The 16589-nt window shown below is 38.5% G+C and overlaps 2 protein-coding genes across 2 annotated transcripts; one reads left to right on the top strand and one right to left on the bottom strand.

The window, feature by feature from the left end:
* The first annotated feature begins 1429 nt into the window (after nucleotides 1-1429).
* xtbd1 (XRN2 binding domain containing 1) lies at nucleotides 1430-4057 on the top strand. The gene is made up of 3 exons (XM_006785026.3): nucleotides 1430-1656; nucleotides 3479-3584; nucleotides 3671-4057. Exons 1-3 carry the CDS (start codon nucleotides 1445-1447, stop codon nucleotides 3677-3679), a joined length of 327 nt encoding a protein of 108 aa, XP_006785089.1. The 5' UTR covers nucleotides 1430-1444; the 3' UTR covers nucleotides 3680-4057.
* Nucleotides 4058-5289: 1232 nt separating this feature from the next.
* ube2b (ubiquitin-conjugating enzyme E2B (RAD6 homolog)) lies at nucleotides 5290-15936 on the bottom strand. The gene is made up of 6 exons (XM_087847435.1): nucleotides 15730-15936; nucleotides 10845-10925; nucleotides 10055-10080; nucleotides 8936-9025; nucleotides 7184-7272; nucleotides 5290-7033 (listed from the first exon to the last, which is right to left on the bottom strand). Exons 1-6 carry the CDS (start codon nucleotides 15771-15773, stop codon nucleotides 6905-6907), a joined length of 459 nt encoding a protein of 152 aa, XP_087703561.1. The 5' UTR covers nucleotides 15774-15936; the 3' UTR covers nucleotides 5290-6904.
* Between the last annotated feature and the right edge of the window lie 653 nt (nucleotides 15937-16589).

The following is a 16589-nucleotide window of genomic DNA, read 5'->3' as shown; positions in this document are numbered from 1 at the left end:
CGGGGATATAGCAGACAGGGGAGACAGCAACTAAGGATTACACAGAGACAAACCATAAGACATAACTCAAAGAAACCAAAGACTAGAAATAATAAATAATATAATAAACTCAAAAACCCTGGGTCAACGACCCAGGCATCCTAACATTTCTGAGCTAAGATGGGGTGTTATGTTGTAGATTGAAGTACCAAAGATAAGTTTGAACATTTCTTAAAGCAATATTAAAACCAATAGAATCGTAATGACGCTGTTTCAGTTTTTAAAAAGTAAGAAAATAACGTTGAAAAAACCTTTTTAAAATTTATAATATAATATAATATTTTTAAATGTGTGTACATGGCAAGGCTACATTTACTAAGCCATGTTAAATTCTTTTTTTGCGCTTGTTGATTTTAGTTGTTACAGTATAGTTCATTATATATTTACTTAATTACAAAAAAATCTGGAATAAATAAATAAATGCAGAAATTGAGACATGAGATATAAATGTAAGAGAAAGCTCTCTAGATTATCTGAGAGGAATAATAATTACTGTCCATTACTGCCTGACTGTGGAGGGCCAAGAATCCCAGAATGCAATAAATAAATACAAAATTAAACAATTAATTAAATGCATCGATAACGAATTTAAATTTGAAATAAATAATGACAAAAATTCAATTAAATTCACTATTAAGTTGGGGTTTTTTTTGGCTCGTTTGCATAGCAAGTGAAGATAGATCAATACCAGATAATTGATTGATGCGTCATCACAGAATTATTAGTGATGTGTGCAGTCAGGTATCCCAGAAAGCATTTTAAACAAAACTAGTTGCCTTTTATAGCTGAGCAACTTGACGGAGTGGTTATAAAACTGTATAAATATTTTAAAAGAACACAGGTAATTACATCTGCTTTTTTTTTCATTGTAAATACTAAGCACCTGATGTCATCAGTTATGCTGCTGGCGCCCTGTAAGCTCTGTCTTCTGCCCTCAGAAGTCTGGACTTCAGAGTGTACTTGCCAAGGGGGAAGTAACAAGTGTGCAAGTACAAACTCTGTGTACTTGTCACTGAGAAACACCCACTGAAAGAAACAACTCCACACCAAAACAGTGGGTTTAACTATATCGGCTTTAACCCCACTCCCCGACTTTAATGGGTGAGGCTGACACAATAAATTCATGAACCATAAAATAATCAATTAAATAGTAAAATAATATTATTGATTTTTTAAATAAAAATGAATTTATATGTTAATTTATTAATTATTTGATACATTATTTCTTAATTATGGCACTTCATATGAAATATTGAGAGTTGCTGTTCACGTTTGGATGTAAACCACTGCTCTGCTCCACCACTGCGTGGCGCTGTGTAAAACAAGCAGGGCTGTAAGACGACTTCAAAGACCCGCTTGAAAGGACAGGAAGTCGTTTTTGTTGTCTTGGCCGAGGGAGAGCAAGATGTCTTCCCTGGACGTTCAGGATTTTATCCAGCAAAACCGAGCTGTGGCCGAGCAGGTGGAGAAATACAGAGGCTACTGGGAGAGCGAAAAGCACTGGGAGCCCAGGCGGGAGTTCATCCTGCGGAACTTGAACGACTTTGAAGACTCGCAGCTGGACCACCTGCTCTCCCTCTCAATGGTGTGGGCCAACAACGTCTTCCTCGGCTGCCGGTGGGTAAACACAGCGTGCTTTCATGCCTCTAATTGAAGCCTGCTGACGGACACTTTTTCTAAGACAGCCGCTCCACAGCTCCCTCAGCCCGGGATGACTAACCACTGTTTTTAAGTTTTGTCTTCCTTATTAAACAAGCTAAAGGGTTGCTAAAGGGTAACAACCAGTGTTCTCTTTTCTCTGAAATTATTAGTTTGATTTTAGATTTAGTATTTACTTACTTATTATTATTATTATTGTTGTTGTTGTTGTTCCTGCTGCTTACTTACCCCAAACTATTTACAGAGTTTATTGTTTATAGTGAGGTTTATTTTCCGCTGGTGGGCTCGGTGCTGCCCCCTGCAGCACTGGAGTCGTCTGCATAAGCTGCAATGCTACTCTACTACATTTGCTGCAAACGATGCTGAGTTTGTAAAGATTTGTAAAGATAACCTGCTGGATAAATTATGTGATTATACATTTTTTTAATGGCCCTAAAAATTATGGTTCAGGGAAAAAATATAATGTATGTATAATGGAAATATCAAATGCAATATTGCATTGATATCAGTATATCAGATGTTTGTGCCTGCTACTGGATAACATCCAGTCTTTCTTCACTGGAAAAAACAGTCTTTGGTTATCAAGTGGGTCTCTTTATAAAGTTACAGGCCTTTTTTTCCAATTTTACCCTATTTTTGTTACTGTTACTTTTGTTACTTATGTTTTTATATATGGTGTATATGGTAAAAAAAAGAAATTGAAACCCTAAGATTTAGCGATCCTCTAACCTCAAGCACTTGGCCAAAGTTGAGGGGAAAATCTGCCCTTAAAAATCTCCTCTGACTGGTAGGCCTGGTCTGGTAGTGTTCAGGTCTGGGTAACCCACATAATTTCCTCATCCATTGGACCCTCACTCTCCAAACTCATGTTGAGAGTGTGCGGGCAGATATAGCTAACCTTGCAACAGCAAGTATGGATGTGCAATCCCAGAGAAGCTACACTACCTGTGCAATGTGAATGGGCTTCATGGTTCTGCCTCACGCTACTAGCAATTACATGGATGTTAGCAAAAAGCAGAACTAGGGTGGGCTGTCTTTTTATCGCCTCTCCAGTGCACATGTCACTTTCTTTTGCAACAAAGCAGGTTTCTCCTTCCCGGCAGACTAGATTGATTTACTGACATTTGTGATATAATGTGATTATGAAATGCATGCCTGACTTGATATGAATGATTTGGACTCTTAGATAGAAACAGTTTTTTTGTTTTTCCAGTTATTCAAAACAAAATCTGTATTTTTTGTTACACACCAAACAACTTAACAGATCGACTTGTCATTGTAGTAATCTGTAATTGCAGCCACTGGGGTCTGCGACTGGTATTAGCTTTTGGACAGCAATAAACCCACAAAATTGGATTTTCATTTCAGTGAGTTTGAGGGCGCTCGAGGAGCAGCGCTGGCTGTTGAAGTGCATATTGGATGTCTTCTGTGATTACACCTTCTAAAAGACATTAATCCTCGGAATTGGTATAGGGTGCAATCATGCAAAAATGGCAGATAAAAGGATATCACTATTTTTTCATCCAAAAGTTTGCACTCAAAGGTGAATCAGAAGCAGGACAAAATTTCATTTATATGAAGGGAAATGTGTAGGAGGTGAAGAAACCATTCACATCTGTTAACTTTATCGAAGAATAAACAATTCTTCTCTTACCAGTATTATAGTTTTCTGTTGTTCAGTGATGTTATTTTCCCAGTGCGCTATATCCTTACAGAAGAATATAAAGCACACGGATGAGTTCTGGTTTAATGAAGTGTTATGTCTCATAATCGATGGCAGGTATAGCACAGAGCTGCTGGAAAAAGTGAAGGAAATGGCTGAAGGCATCATAGTGGAGGACGCACCGGTCTTCAAGACGAGAGATGAGATTGTTAAGAAGCAACAGGTATGTCTGTGAACACACACACACACAGCATATACATACAGCTACAATGACAGTCTTTGTTAATGGATCTCTCTGCTCCGTCACAGGGTCGATGACCGGACCAGTCATGCTGGATCAACACAGACTGGATTCAGCTTTTATCACGTCAGACTATTTTTTTTATTATTTTTTTAATAGTTTTACAATCCTGGTGTTTTTAACCCTTACCTAACCCTAACCCTTTGTGAGGAGTTCAGACATCCAAAGACATTTTTATTTTGAGCCAAAAAACTGGCCTTTTTAGACTTTCAGCCTTTTCATTTGTGCACAAACAGCAGCGGTGTCTGCGGGAGTTTGTGAGCCCCACTGCTCGACTATTTCAATCACAGTTTTACTTTTTTTTTTTTTTAAAAATGTGTTTTTTAAATGTAGCTTCAAACTAAAGATGACACTGGTGTTCTTGTCTGAAGCACAATAAAGAACTTGTTTTATCATTTTTTGTGTGGTCATTGCTGTCTGGGTCTGTGCCTCCTCCTGGTCACATTGTTTTTGACTACATTATGGAGCCACTCCATAGTTAATCATATACGGCAATAAAATACAAATACTGCTACTTATAACTACGTCTGTTCAACGAGCTCCGACATGTAGAAAAGTGAACTTTAGTTAAAAGTCAAGCTACAGAGGTTAACATGAAAGCTGTTAACTTGCTCTGGCACGGTGTGTTGGCAGCTGTCCTATTTTACATGGCAGCAATACCTGCAGCAAGCAGGGGGTGACTCTAAAGGGTGCACTAGACCATATTTACTTGAAGGCTTTAGCAACATTATTTTACAGATTTCTCTGAATACATTAAAACAATTTAATCAATATAATGTTTCAAAATATGAAAAGCGTTTTTGCAGACCAGTGAAAATATAGGTCAGTAAAACTCTTGAGCAGCTGACCTGGGGCTGTGAGGCTGAACACTCGATTATTATTAACATTAATTATTAACATGTGCACCGTCAGAATGTCTGCTTTCTTCAGCAGGAAGCGTTGCAAAAGCACAGGGCAAGCCTCAGTTCTGAGAATGCTGATATGATTGCTTCTCTTCATTACAACCACCACATTCTCCTTTAAAGGCTTACAGACACGCATACCAAGTGATTCACAAGCAAAGTTAAACACGCACTCACCAAACTGACTTCATCCGACAGATTCAATACTGTGAGAACCGTTTTTTAGTTCTACTAATATATGAGAGCTTCCCAAGGGGCTATTTCATCTTAAGCCACGGTTTAGTGGCTTAACATTAACATTTTGGGACATTACTGTACTTGTGATTCATTTTTGCATTTAATAAAATCTGATTTAATATGCCACACAAATACAATGAATGGATTTAGTTTTTGGCAATATTTACTATTGCTCATTAATAACAGTACATCTTATCAATTAATCAATCATTGTAGTACTAATCTCAAGTTTTGATGAAGCTCGCATTGATTTTGGTACGAGCAGCGTAAAGACAGAGGATCAGCAAACATGCCAGAAATGTTGCAATATCTTGCTTTAAACTACAATACTCTGTGTAATAGTTCCACCCTATAGTTAATTATGAGACCGGCTGTCGGTCTCTTCGCGTTAACCCTGTGGGTCCAGGTTACCTGTGTCACCTGGAATTAACCCAGCCTGGTTAAACACATAAGGAACCGGATGGATGAATAAATGACCAGAACCTGTGTCAAAGTCTGAAAAATGTGTTTTTTTATTATGTTTATACAGCATATCGTTAAGTATACATTATGTTTAATTCACAAAATTGTTTTTTATAACATATCCCTTCTGCTTATTGGGTGAGATAAGTCACAAGCCACAATATAACCTTTATTATCAAGGAAAAGAGGAATTCTGGTTTATGATGACTGATTACTTAGCTGGAGTCGGGCAGGTTAAGTGAGTAATTTACACTCGAGAGATGGCGTTTTTAAATGGGGGAATAAGAGCAAATAAAACGGCGGGCAAAAAGCAGGCATGAAAACAACTTGAGCCCTTAGGAAAACAGTTGACATCACACTCTTGGAACAGGCTTTATGATCTTTGGAGCAGTTTGTTCTCATCCAATCAATTCTCTTATAAAGTGCCCAAAAATTATAGGGGGGAAAAAAAACGTATGAAGCTTTCATCCTCTGCTTATTTGCTAATTCAGATGTCAGCTGTATCATTTTTAAGAGAAAGAACAAAAGCACCGACTGTGTTCAGGCTGACACATGTCACAGGCGACAAAGCATTCAGACGTCATTTACTTTCTTTGACGAACTAAATGAGAAAACCAAGAGGAGAACAGTTTGACTGCAAACAGTAAAAAGGTTCAATAAATAGAAAAGAAGCAGACTAAAGAAACACACGATGTAGAAGCAGAGTACCTCCAGCAATGCCAATTCTGTCCCCATCCCCCCCCACATCGAATGATACAGCGACACCACCCACATCTGAACTCGCTGGCTAAGGGCCATCAGGCCCTACATATATTTTGATTATAGCATTATATGCGGTTTCTAATATACCAAAGAATGAAACTGTCGGGGACTGCAGAGCCTTAGTCCAAGTTTTTCGTGTTAATATTCACTTTCTCATAACCCTCTCAAACAACCTTCTTCTACCCGCGAGCAGAAATGATTAAAAGAAAAGCTCAGAGATTGCCAGTCATGATTCATCAGTGCAAGGGAGACTTGGCACTGCTGCAGCCTGTGACGTCTGCGAGCCCAAACCTACAGCATCTCTTAAAATAAACAGAGATGCGCCGGAAGAGATCAGGGACTGCTCTTTATCAGCTGAATCTGCTGTCGACTTCAAAGATGACGATGATGGTGATGATGCTACTGATTCTGGCTTTTCCCACGACTTTCAAAATAATGATTCAGTCACTGATGTGCCCCTTTCTTAGCCAAGTTGTGGATACAAAAAAAAAAGAAGAGGGGGGATGGGAAGGAGTCTGTGAAACACAAACAGCATCATTCCAACCAGAGATATATTACAAATTCTGTTAGCAATAACTTATGTCACATCATGCAATAAAAAAAATAAAATAAAAGTAAAGACAGGGAACAAATACAAGATTGATTTCCCCTCTCCTGTTTCCCTAAAATGCATTGGCAAGCAAGGTAATGTCCATTCTGGTTTGGTTGTTCTTGCCCCCCCCCCCCCCAGTGTGGCACTTAAGTTCTTCTGATATAGTTGCTGTGTTTTCTTTTTTCTTGATTTTTTTTCTCGATGAGGTAAAAATGAGAGACTGAAGTACTTGGATGGTGAAGAGCGGGTGATGGAGAGAAGAGTAGAGAGCAGAAAGCAAGAGGAGCTCAGACATCCACCCAGCTCTGCTCCACGATGGCCGTCACCCTCTTCTCGTACTCTCTCTTGTTTTCCTGATAGAGCTGTGCGGCCTGACTGTTGGCTGGGCTGTTGGGGTTTGGCTCGTCCAGCAATGACTGCGAGAGAGAAAAAAGAAGACTACTGATGAAAATGTTGACATCCTGAAGGTTAAATAACCAGGAGAGATACTTCGGATGTCCCTGTATAGAATCATCATGCTTCACCGTGAATTAAAATGTATGAAAAGGAAGTGAAACACGACCAACCTGGATGGAGGTGAGTATGGACGACACATCGTATGTGGGGCTCCAGCGATTCTGAAGTATGTCTAAACATATACTGCCATCTGCGTAAACTGACATGCAGAGAAAAAGATCAGCGACACATTTACAACTAAAGCTAATGAGGAATGTATCTGTGACCATTAATTTTATGCTAATGTGCGTTATATTTAATGCTGTATGCTTTCATATTTATTTGTGGCCCAAACAAAAACAGTACAATAAGAAATATTGTACTGTTTTTGTTTGACCTGCCAGAGGCTACAGATTAAATATAGACATTAATGTGCACCGTCCCTTTAAATAAATACATGATACTTTTTTAAATTAAACATTTAAATTGAATTTAAATCATCAAGACAGTTTCTTTACATTACTGGTGAAGTACATTGTAATCTGGTGCTTGTTCTTATTGTAGCACTGCAAACTGAAAACTTAAAAATGAAACAAAGCCATAAATAAGTCTAACATATTACATACATAACTCATCACAATGCCGGCATCCACCAAGGTTATTATAGTTCATAAAAATGTGTGAAAATACATTTTAGGCTCTGATGCATGTTTATTGAGACTGTGAGATCTGGAAGACTGGGTCTACCTCCAGAAACTGAATAAAATAACAAACCATTAAAAAGGAAAATTAACAAATTTACAACATGTTTAGCAAGAGTTGGATAATTATTCTGAGTAAAAATGTAAAAAAGTTAAACATTCTTACAATTTCATTTTTAAACAGAGGAATTGGGCCGCTGGTATAAACCTAGTGGAAAGTTGCAGTGGTTCATTTTTGCTCCTGGACATTTTTTTAACTCTTTAAAATTAAATAAATAAATAAATAAATAAATATTTAACACAAAATATATTAAATATTACACAATCATCTACAAAAATCTACATTTTTTTTTAGATTGTGTTTAAAACTGAAGCATAGGGGTGCTGGTTTATCTGGCTGGATTAGCTCACTGGTTCAGCATGTGACTCATTTGGCATAAGGTTAATGTGGAGGCTGCCTTGATGCCATTTACTGTCCTTTCTTCCAGCTTTCCTGATGCCTTTCTACCTGCTACAATAAAAGCTAGATGCAGATAAAGTCCTCAGTCTTTAAACTTGTAGACTTTACTGCAGGCTGTCCACTCTCCTTCTATGAGATAAATCTGCAGCATACAGGCAGGGATGAGGTTACACTATAAAATGTAAATCTACTCATAGATTGTGCTACATTCTTATAGATTTAGTGTAGAAAGTAATTAAAATAGCCAGTAAAAGTCTGATCTACTGGCCTGGCAGCCAAAACGTGTTATGTTGAACACTTATTCTAGTATACTTCAACACATAGATCACATAAACATACCTGAAGTTTTAAAATCTATTTTTATATTATATATATTGTAACAAAGATGTGTTTTTAAAGAAATAAAAGGCAATGATTATGTAAATAATTTAAATTTTTATTCCTACAATTTCTTTTTAACACAATTTTATATAAACCCGACTGAAAAAGTAACATTTTAGATGATCTGTAACAGATAAAGGATATAATATAGGTATACTATACACAAATAGAGCTATTAAAAAAAGTATTTCTGTATCAACTATGTGTTGTCATTGTCTCACTGTCATTTTATTCACTAGACTAGCTTAGTTGCTTGAAGGTCAGAACACTTTGTAAGCTTCAGTGAACATGGGTGCTGCACCACTGATAATTGAGGGCATTTCAGCTGCTAGCCCACTTACCATTTGGGTGAAACATTCTGGAGACAAACCGAACCGTGGGAGGCTTGTTTGGGTACTCCTCAGAAAACTCTATCAGAAGCTTAAATGTTCCTGCAGAGATAGACGGAGAGGGTATGAGGCAGAACAAATGACAGACAGAGGGAGCGCAAGGGGGGGTGAACATAAGGAATTTTGCAAGGAGAATACAGATGTGAAAGATGGAGGGGGTCAGACAAAATGAGAGAAAGAATTATGTTACTATAAATATCAGCAGCTCGACTGAAAAGAGAAGCTAGAAAGTTAATTATTATAAAAGAAGCAATGAACAGTGTTTAAATCCAAGCTTGGAGAAAACTGTATGAACGCTGCTGACAATACCACATCAGCCTTTTATGGTCGAGGGGTAAAAATCGTACTTTATGATGCTGCGTCACCGACAAACTTCTGTTCAATTCACATCATACTATAGTTAAAATAAGTACTTTTATTCATATTTATAGAGCCAGTGCGTGGATACAGCGAGTTTTTAGCCCAACAAAACTGAGCCCCTGATAATTGTTCAGTTGAAATTACTGCAGCTGTGATAACTTGCCAAAGGGACTCCTATACAAAGAAAAAAAAAAGAAAAAAAAAAAGGGGGTGACCTGTGTGTAAATTAGACTACAACTTCTTCAACTTTCAAGGATTAAATGTCAATTCCCCTTTCTACTTAAAAATAATTGTAGCAGTTCCTAACTCTCAGAGGTCTAGTTGTTATCACATGATCAAAATATGATGACCGATTAAAGTACCAATTTGTTTTCAATTTAAGTCATTTTAAATGCATTTCAGGCACTTAAACCACTCCAGATACTCAATTTGTAATAATTTCTAACTTACAATTTAAAAAAAGAAGCTATCTACTCAGAGGTATGGCGATCCTCATGATAATTGTGGGATTTTGTGCTCAGGTAGACTGATTATTTGAGCATGCAACCCATAATCATTTCACTACACGCACGCTGCCCGAAAAGTAATAATACATTGACGGAGTTCTCCGACTCTACAACAACATCACGAGTTCAAGGCAAAGTTAAACCACATCTAGAACTCAGATAAACATGAGGCTGCACTTTAGATGACTCAAAATGTAGAACTTACCATCTTCAAATGGTGTTCCCACAGGCCTGCAGAAGGCAAAGAGAGAGAGAGAGATTTAAAATGTTTCCAAAATCCAAATATCCCCACTGCTAATCCCCATTAAGACCTCTAGTAGTACTGCAGTCTGTCCTTCAAGGAGTAGAAGCTCTGCAGACACCAGGGTCCATATTTACTAAGCTCTTCGTGCTCACACAGAACATGTTGAGGGGCCAATTAAAACAGCTGCCTTCATACTTTACATTTGTAGCAGCCTCCTCTTTGATTTAGGTGAGCAACTACGATCGAGTGTATTTTTATAAACCCATGTGAGTATTTCTAATTTGGTTTTGTTACACATCCTTGGTCCTGGTTGGATTTCTAGTTACTTTCAGCTATTTGATTTGCTTGTGCATTTGATGTTTTATAAATTCTTGCGACTTAAATTTCACATCACTTCTGAGTAGATTTTTCTCTAGTCGCTCTTCTTTTAAACACGCACAGCAAATTATCCACCAGAGATACACCCAGTATGCAAAAAGCTACTTCTTTAATACGGGTTTATTCTTAACACACTTTCTTATCTCTAACAGTGTCTTCCAGCCCTCTCTTCCACTGAACACTTGCTGTGACTCCACATGCTGATTTTCCAGACTGCTCTGTGCAACAATCAGGGCTGCAATCAGAAACACTTTTTAAAGCAGAAGGATGTGGTGGACGAGAACACAGTGGGGGTGGGTGGGTTGCAGAATCTGCGCATCACAATCGCAGTGGCACAGTCAAGACGGCAGGGCGGATTTAGAGAATGACTCACCCAAAAATAACAGCGTTCCAAAGCATGATGTTGTTCTCTGATGGTGCTCCGCTCACACCGGTAGGAGGATCTTCTTGAAGTCTGGGCAAGACGGAGAAAGAAACAGAGACTTTAGAGTGAAGAAAAAGAGGTGAGACGAGAAGACGTGCACAGCAAAAAAGCCTGAATCAGTGGAAAGGGAGGCAGGGACATGAAGTAAAGGAGCAAAAGAGGGGGGGAGATAAAGGGGAGAAAAACATGAAAAAGAATGATGGCAAAAATAAAAACCCCTTAGATGTAAAGGGAGAGAAGCAAGTGGCAAAGACAGCTGAGGAGGGGTGATGGTTTTAATTAACAGCTTTACTGCAGGAAAATTAGCAATCAAAACACGAACTGCTGTATCAACACGACTTTCAACAGACAGCCAGGCTCGCAGGATCAACAGCACTATGACAGTCCTGTTGTCACATGTCAGTGAACATAAGAGCTCATCTGAAGCACTGCAGCACCAGTACTGTATCCACAGTGACCATCAAATCTCTGGTGTTGTTAATGCAAAGCACTTAAGCCATCAAGTCGACCTTCACCTGAAATGACTTCAGAGTAGCACCGATGGGCTATCAGAACAACGTCGAAGCAGGAAACGAGCGGAAGCCACGAGCCTGCACTACAAAGCAAGTTCAACACATCCAGGATCTCTTTTCCTAATCTGGCTTCCCTTACCCTACCATCAGCCATCATCAGATTGTGTTATCACCATAACAAAACAACCCAGGCTTCCCCCACTAAGAGCACTAACGAAGCAAGACTAGCACACACGACCAATCAAAAACCCGGACATCAAATCCAATTTTAGAGATCTAACTAAATCTAAAATGTCGACTGTGTAAGACACAGGGGGATCTGACATGTCATGGCAACTGCTTACTCTATGAAATGTACAGGCTGTCGTTTGATATGTGTGAAACCGTTTCAGTCTCATTCGTTCAGCCACAGCACTGCTCTGTGAGGGAGACAAATTGGGTAAGCAGTTTTAGCCTATGCGCAAGTTTTATATAAGGTCAGCAAGAAAAAAGCTTAAAGCCCTTTTTTGGCATCACGTCATTATATTAAAGGTTACACACACACACAAACACACACAAAAGAAACTATTTAAAAACTGCTTGCAAAAAAAATATGTACTGATTCAAATCTGTGTATTATCATCTGTGTTTGACCTTTTCACCTCTACTGTGACCTTGAACCCAGATCTTCCCAGTAACAGGAAGCCTGTAGTACTACAAAATAAACCTACCTTTGTTTTAATTACGCATATTAAAAGATCCTACAAGTACTATTTTTCCACCATCTTCCACAATGTGCTGATGAAAGTACTGCAAATCATATTCCAACCATAACCTTTACATTTCCTCTATAGACGCCCTACACTGCTAAATAATTCAGCAAGTTTGGTTGTGGAACCATGTGGAGACAAGTGATGAAAACCGGCACATCTACATATCCTAACATTCTGGCTAATTGATAAAACTTATGTTTCTTCGTATCACAGCAGCTTGACCCGGCCTGGCAGACTGGGCTCTAAATGAAATCACTATAGTGTTTTTTTTTAAACAAGTTAAGGTGGAATAACTCTGCTATGTTTTCAAACATAATGTTTCATATTATATCTTCTCTGCATAGACCTCTATCTGATCCGATGAAAGGTGAAAGATTGTCAAATGAGTGCCAGTCAAAGATTTGGAAACCATCGCTTTTCACATGATAGCGCTTGTAATTTGAAGGCAAAAGAGTGAGAAGGTAAAAATAAGAAACTAAAAAGGGTTTGAGATCATATATACATTTTTTTTGGGCTGTTCAGCCCCCAAATGATTTATCGGCTAACCCAAATTAACCACAGCTGGATTAATCATAATTAAAAATAATAATTCGTCGAGGCTCCACAAATAAAACTACCCAGGCGTGCCTGACAAACGACATTCCACAGCAGCAACTGCCTAGCAACAGAGGCGTCAGCAAATCAAAACAGGTGTGGCAGCGGGTCAACAATTTAAATGAAGTTTCCGACAGCGGCCTCAATAAAATCTGTGTTGGCTATCAAACTGATTTCTGAAGCTCATGGTAGATTATTGTGCAACATTAAAGGTCTTGCTTCAAATCACCAAATCTATATAGGCCAAGTCCGGCAGTCACTACAGGCTATTGAGGCCTACAATTCCAGGCCCGGTTTAAAAGCTGGTTTAATAAGAGCTTATAGCTATAAAACAAGGTAGGCTGATTTGTGCGTCTGTGAGTGCAGATCCATGTCTAAGTCCCTTGCTGTAGACGGACCCACTGCAATTAACCTCATTTACAGTAATCTCCCTGAACTCTTTGCTGGTAAAGGGAAGCTCCACTGAGTTCATCTTCTAGGATAGACTGATAGTTTATTTTACTTGAAATGTGGGGATTACTCACAAGTCTGCAGTAAGGAAGATTAGGGCAAGTACGGGACTGTTGATGAAGAGACTGCGTGGTGGTAAATTTGACATGAATTGTCAGAAAATAAACTGGGAATGCATTTTAATATATTAGTATCAAGTTATTATGTTAGTATTATATTAAACTATTATGTAAAAATAGGTTAATATAATATAATATAATTAATTATTTGCCTTAACTATATGTGGACCAAAACATGCTCTCTGACCTCTAGAGACCAATGGCTGAGGCCAGAAAACACCCGATTAAGATTTAAAATTTAAAAGACTAGCCTCTTATCCCTACTATACCAGCCTCTTTGATTGAATCCTGAACTGAAATTAGCCCATTAATTTCAAATTAAAAGCCTCCTTGTGTAAATCAGACACATAAAGCCCAAAACTGGGGTTACACATTTTTTGGGGGGAGAGGTTTGGCTTTTCCTCAATAGAAAGCATTAAATAAGTAATAAAGTAAGCATTAAGCAAAACAGACTCAATGCCTAAGAAAGGGGAAACTGCTCTTATATAAGAAACATTCATATCGTCTTTTTGTAGCTATATATCATGAAATACATCCAACATGTTTTCTCTTTAAATAGAGACAAAAAGTACAACTTGGTTTCATGTGACATTAGTCACTGTCATTTTAGACTCTTTATATCGGACACTGCATTGTTGCAGGACTTTAATTGCAATCCCTCATAAAACTGTTTATTATTCTAAAAACAGTGTTGTCAAGATAATCATTCATTTCAAACAAAGCCTTCTGGGAATGATGTAGTTTAGCAAATTCAAACACCTGGGGTTAAAAAAGGTACACAAAGTGTTATAACATGTGCCAAAAGAGGTTTTAATGCTCTCTAATAGAAATCAGAGCTTACACACTATTTAAAATATCCATGTGTTATATGAAAGGGTAATACCTGATTTACAATGCTGCATTAATGCTACGAAGTAAGCTAAAATGCGCTAAAAATGTAACTACACGTATAATCATAAGTCTTCCTCATAGTAATATACCCTACAAACTCAGTATTTGATTAGCATACAGAGAATGCATCTACTAAACAATAAAACTATTTTAAGAGTGCAGAGAGATGCCCTGTTTCTCTTTCTTTTTAGCTCTGACGATGTGTGTATACATTCAGAGTCAGCTCTGAAGTCTTCTCTCCTTCCTGTGTTTCGGTAAAAGTAACTGCAGTTTGTGGTTTATCAGCTCCAGCCCAGCACGAGCGGCCCAGTTTCATTCATGAAGGCAGCAATGCAGACAACAACGTACAAGAATAAATGCCACAGCTCACTGCAGCGTGGACTAAAATTATTTCTGAAAATGTATCTGGCGAAGAAAAGAAGGTTAAGCCTTACTGAATATAGTCAAAAAGACAGGACCACAGCATTTATTTACCGTCTTATTACACCTAAATTACTGAGGTAAAACCCCACACAACAGTGTAGCGGCCCATTTTTAAGAAACATACACTTTGACTTACAGGTCAAACAGTTGAGGTTAAGCAATACCATGCAAGACTGAATTCAATCAGCCAGCACTGGCGTGGACACATGCTGATTCGGGCATGTGCAATTGTGTTTCCCTTGCCTCAGTGTCACCATTTACCACCTGGGGACTAGCAGAGCAGAGTTCAGTTACAGTGATACATTATCCCCTCTGCTTCAATGGCTGCTCTTAGTAGAATAGCTCAGCATCTTTTTTCCACTGACAGGTGTGTGTGTGTCTGTTATTCACGCACACACAGTTGGATGCCATATGGAGCGAGGCAACAGATTGGGGATAGCAGGTATTACAAGCAGGCCCTTGCCAGGTGTTATTCCCCCAGGAAGCCTTAACATATTCTTTTTGTTATCGTATCATCACGTACTAACTGTGTGTATTAAATATCTGGATTTAAAATAAAGCACCAGGAACATATAGATAGAGCAATCCCCGACCACAAACCTTGGCAAAACCTACAACCCCTAGGATGAAATATGACCATGCCGACTGACTGACTTACTTGAAAGGACAATATAAACCTACAGCTCGCAGACTGCGGGTATTAATAGGATAAATCCTGTGACATTTAGCTTCTAATCGGGGCCAGTTAAGCCAAGACAAACGGTCACCAGTAAATCTCTGCAAGTGAGGCTGATCCCACACCAAAAAAAGAAAAAACAAAACTAGCCATAAAAAAAGAAAACGTTATTCCCTCGGTACAAAAACCTCCCCCCACTGCAGAACACAAACAGCGTTTAAATGATCCCCTAGCGTCTCGGTCACTTCATTAGCCATCAAATATCGAGACAAACCATAACCGATGAGCCTGTCTCACATTAACTCCTGCCTGGGTTTCTGCACAGCATTGTTTGCACCAGGAGCTAACACTAAGCTAGCTGCCGACAGCTTCATGGGCTAAAGCTACACAGAGATGCCCAAACGATGAGGACGGTACCTTTTAAAATCTCGCATGAGCCGTCTCCTTGCCGGTGTCGACATAATTCAAAATGTGTTAAAAATACAGATATTTAAAAAACAACAATAATAATAACCCAAGACCATAGACCGAATACTGTCGGAAACAAAATCCGGTACTTCTTCCGCTTGCAGCTCTTTTCTTCTTCTCCCTGAACCACTGGCTAGCTTTAGCTATTTATGGTGACGTCGGTTGCTTACAGAGGCACAGCCCCTTTTAGCTCACAAACGGTGCTGATGTAAAAGTGTTAATTTAAACACCTCCGAGCTGCAAATCCAACTATTTTTGATACTCTTACTATAGGTGGTGTTCATTTTCTCAAAATACCCGGAACTCTTACATACTGTTCGTGTCGAATTTAACAAAAAAAAAAAAAAAATAGCAGCAAAAAAAAATTACTAAATCCTTATTCTTTTCCCAAACTGCCCCAGAAATACACAAAATATAATATATTTCAAAATGTACACGGTTTATTTATATATTTATTTAATATTGTGCTATAGTTTTCTGTGTTCCAGGCTGTTCCAGGTCATATCTGTGGAGATATGGATTTAAAAAAAAATAAAATCTACCACTGTGGTTCAAATCAAGGGAAAATAGTGTTTTTTGGAAATCTTGTGACCGTGAAACTATAAATGTCATATCTGTGTTTATTTTCTTATGGGACAGTGGTGACAGAGTTCAAGGGGCACCGTGACATTGTCATGAGAACTTTTATTTTCCCACCACATTTTTTCAAGTTACTTTGAAGGCTCGTATGGAAACACCATAGGAGGGATCATATATGGTACATGTAAGAAACAGAGGTCACACAGAGGTCTGCGGGTGCCTTGAAATGG

The sequence above is a fragment of the Neolamprologus brichardi genome, chromosome 10 (assembly GCF_056152115.1).
Source record: "Neolamprologus brichardi isolate AB-2024 chromosome 10, ASM5615211v1, whole genome shotgun sequence".
Taxonomy (NCBI): Eukaryota; Metazoa; Chordata; class Actinopteri; order Cichliformes; family Cichlidae; genus Neolamprologus; species Neolamprologus brichardi.
The sequence above is the reverse complement of the archived record's forward strand: the minus strand, read 5'-3'. Positions and strand labels throughout refer to the sequence as shown.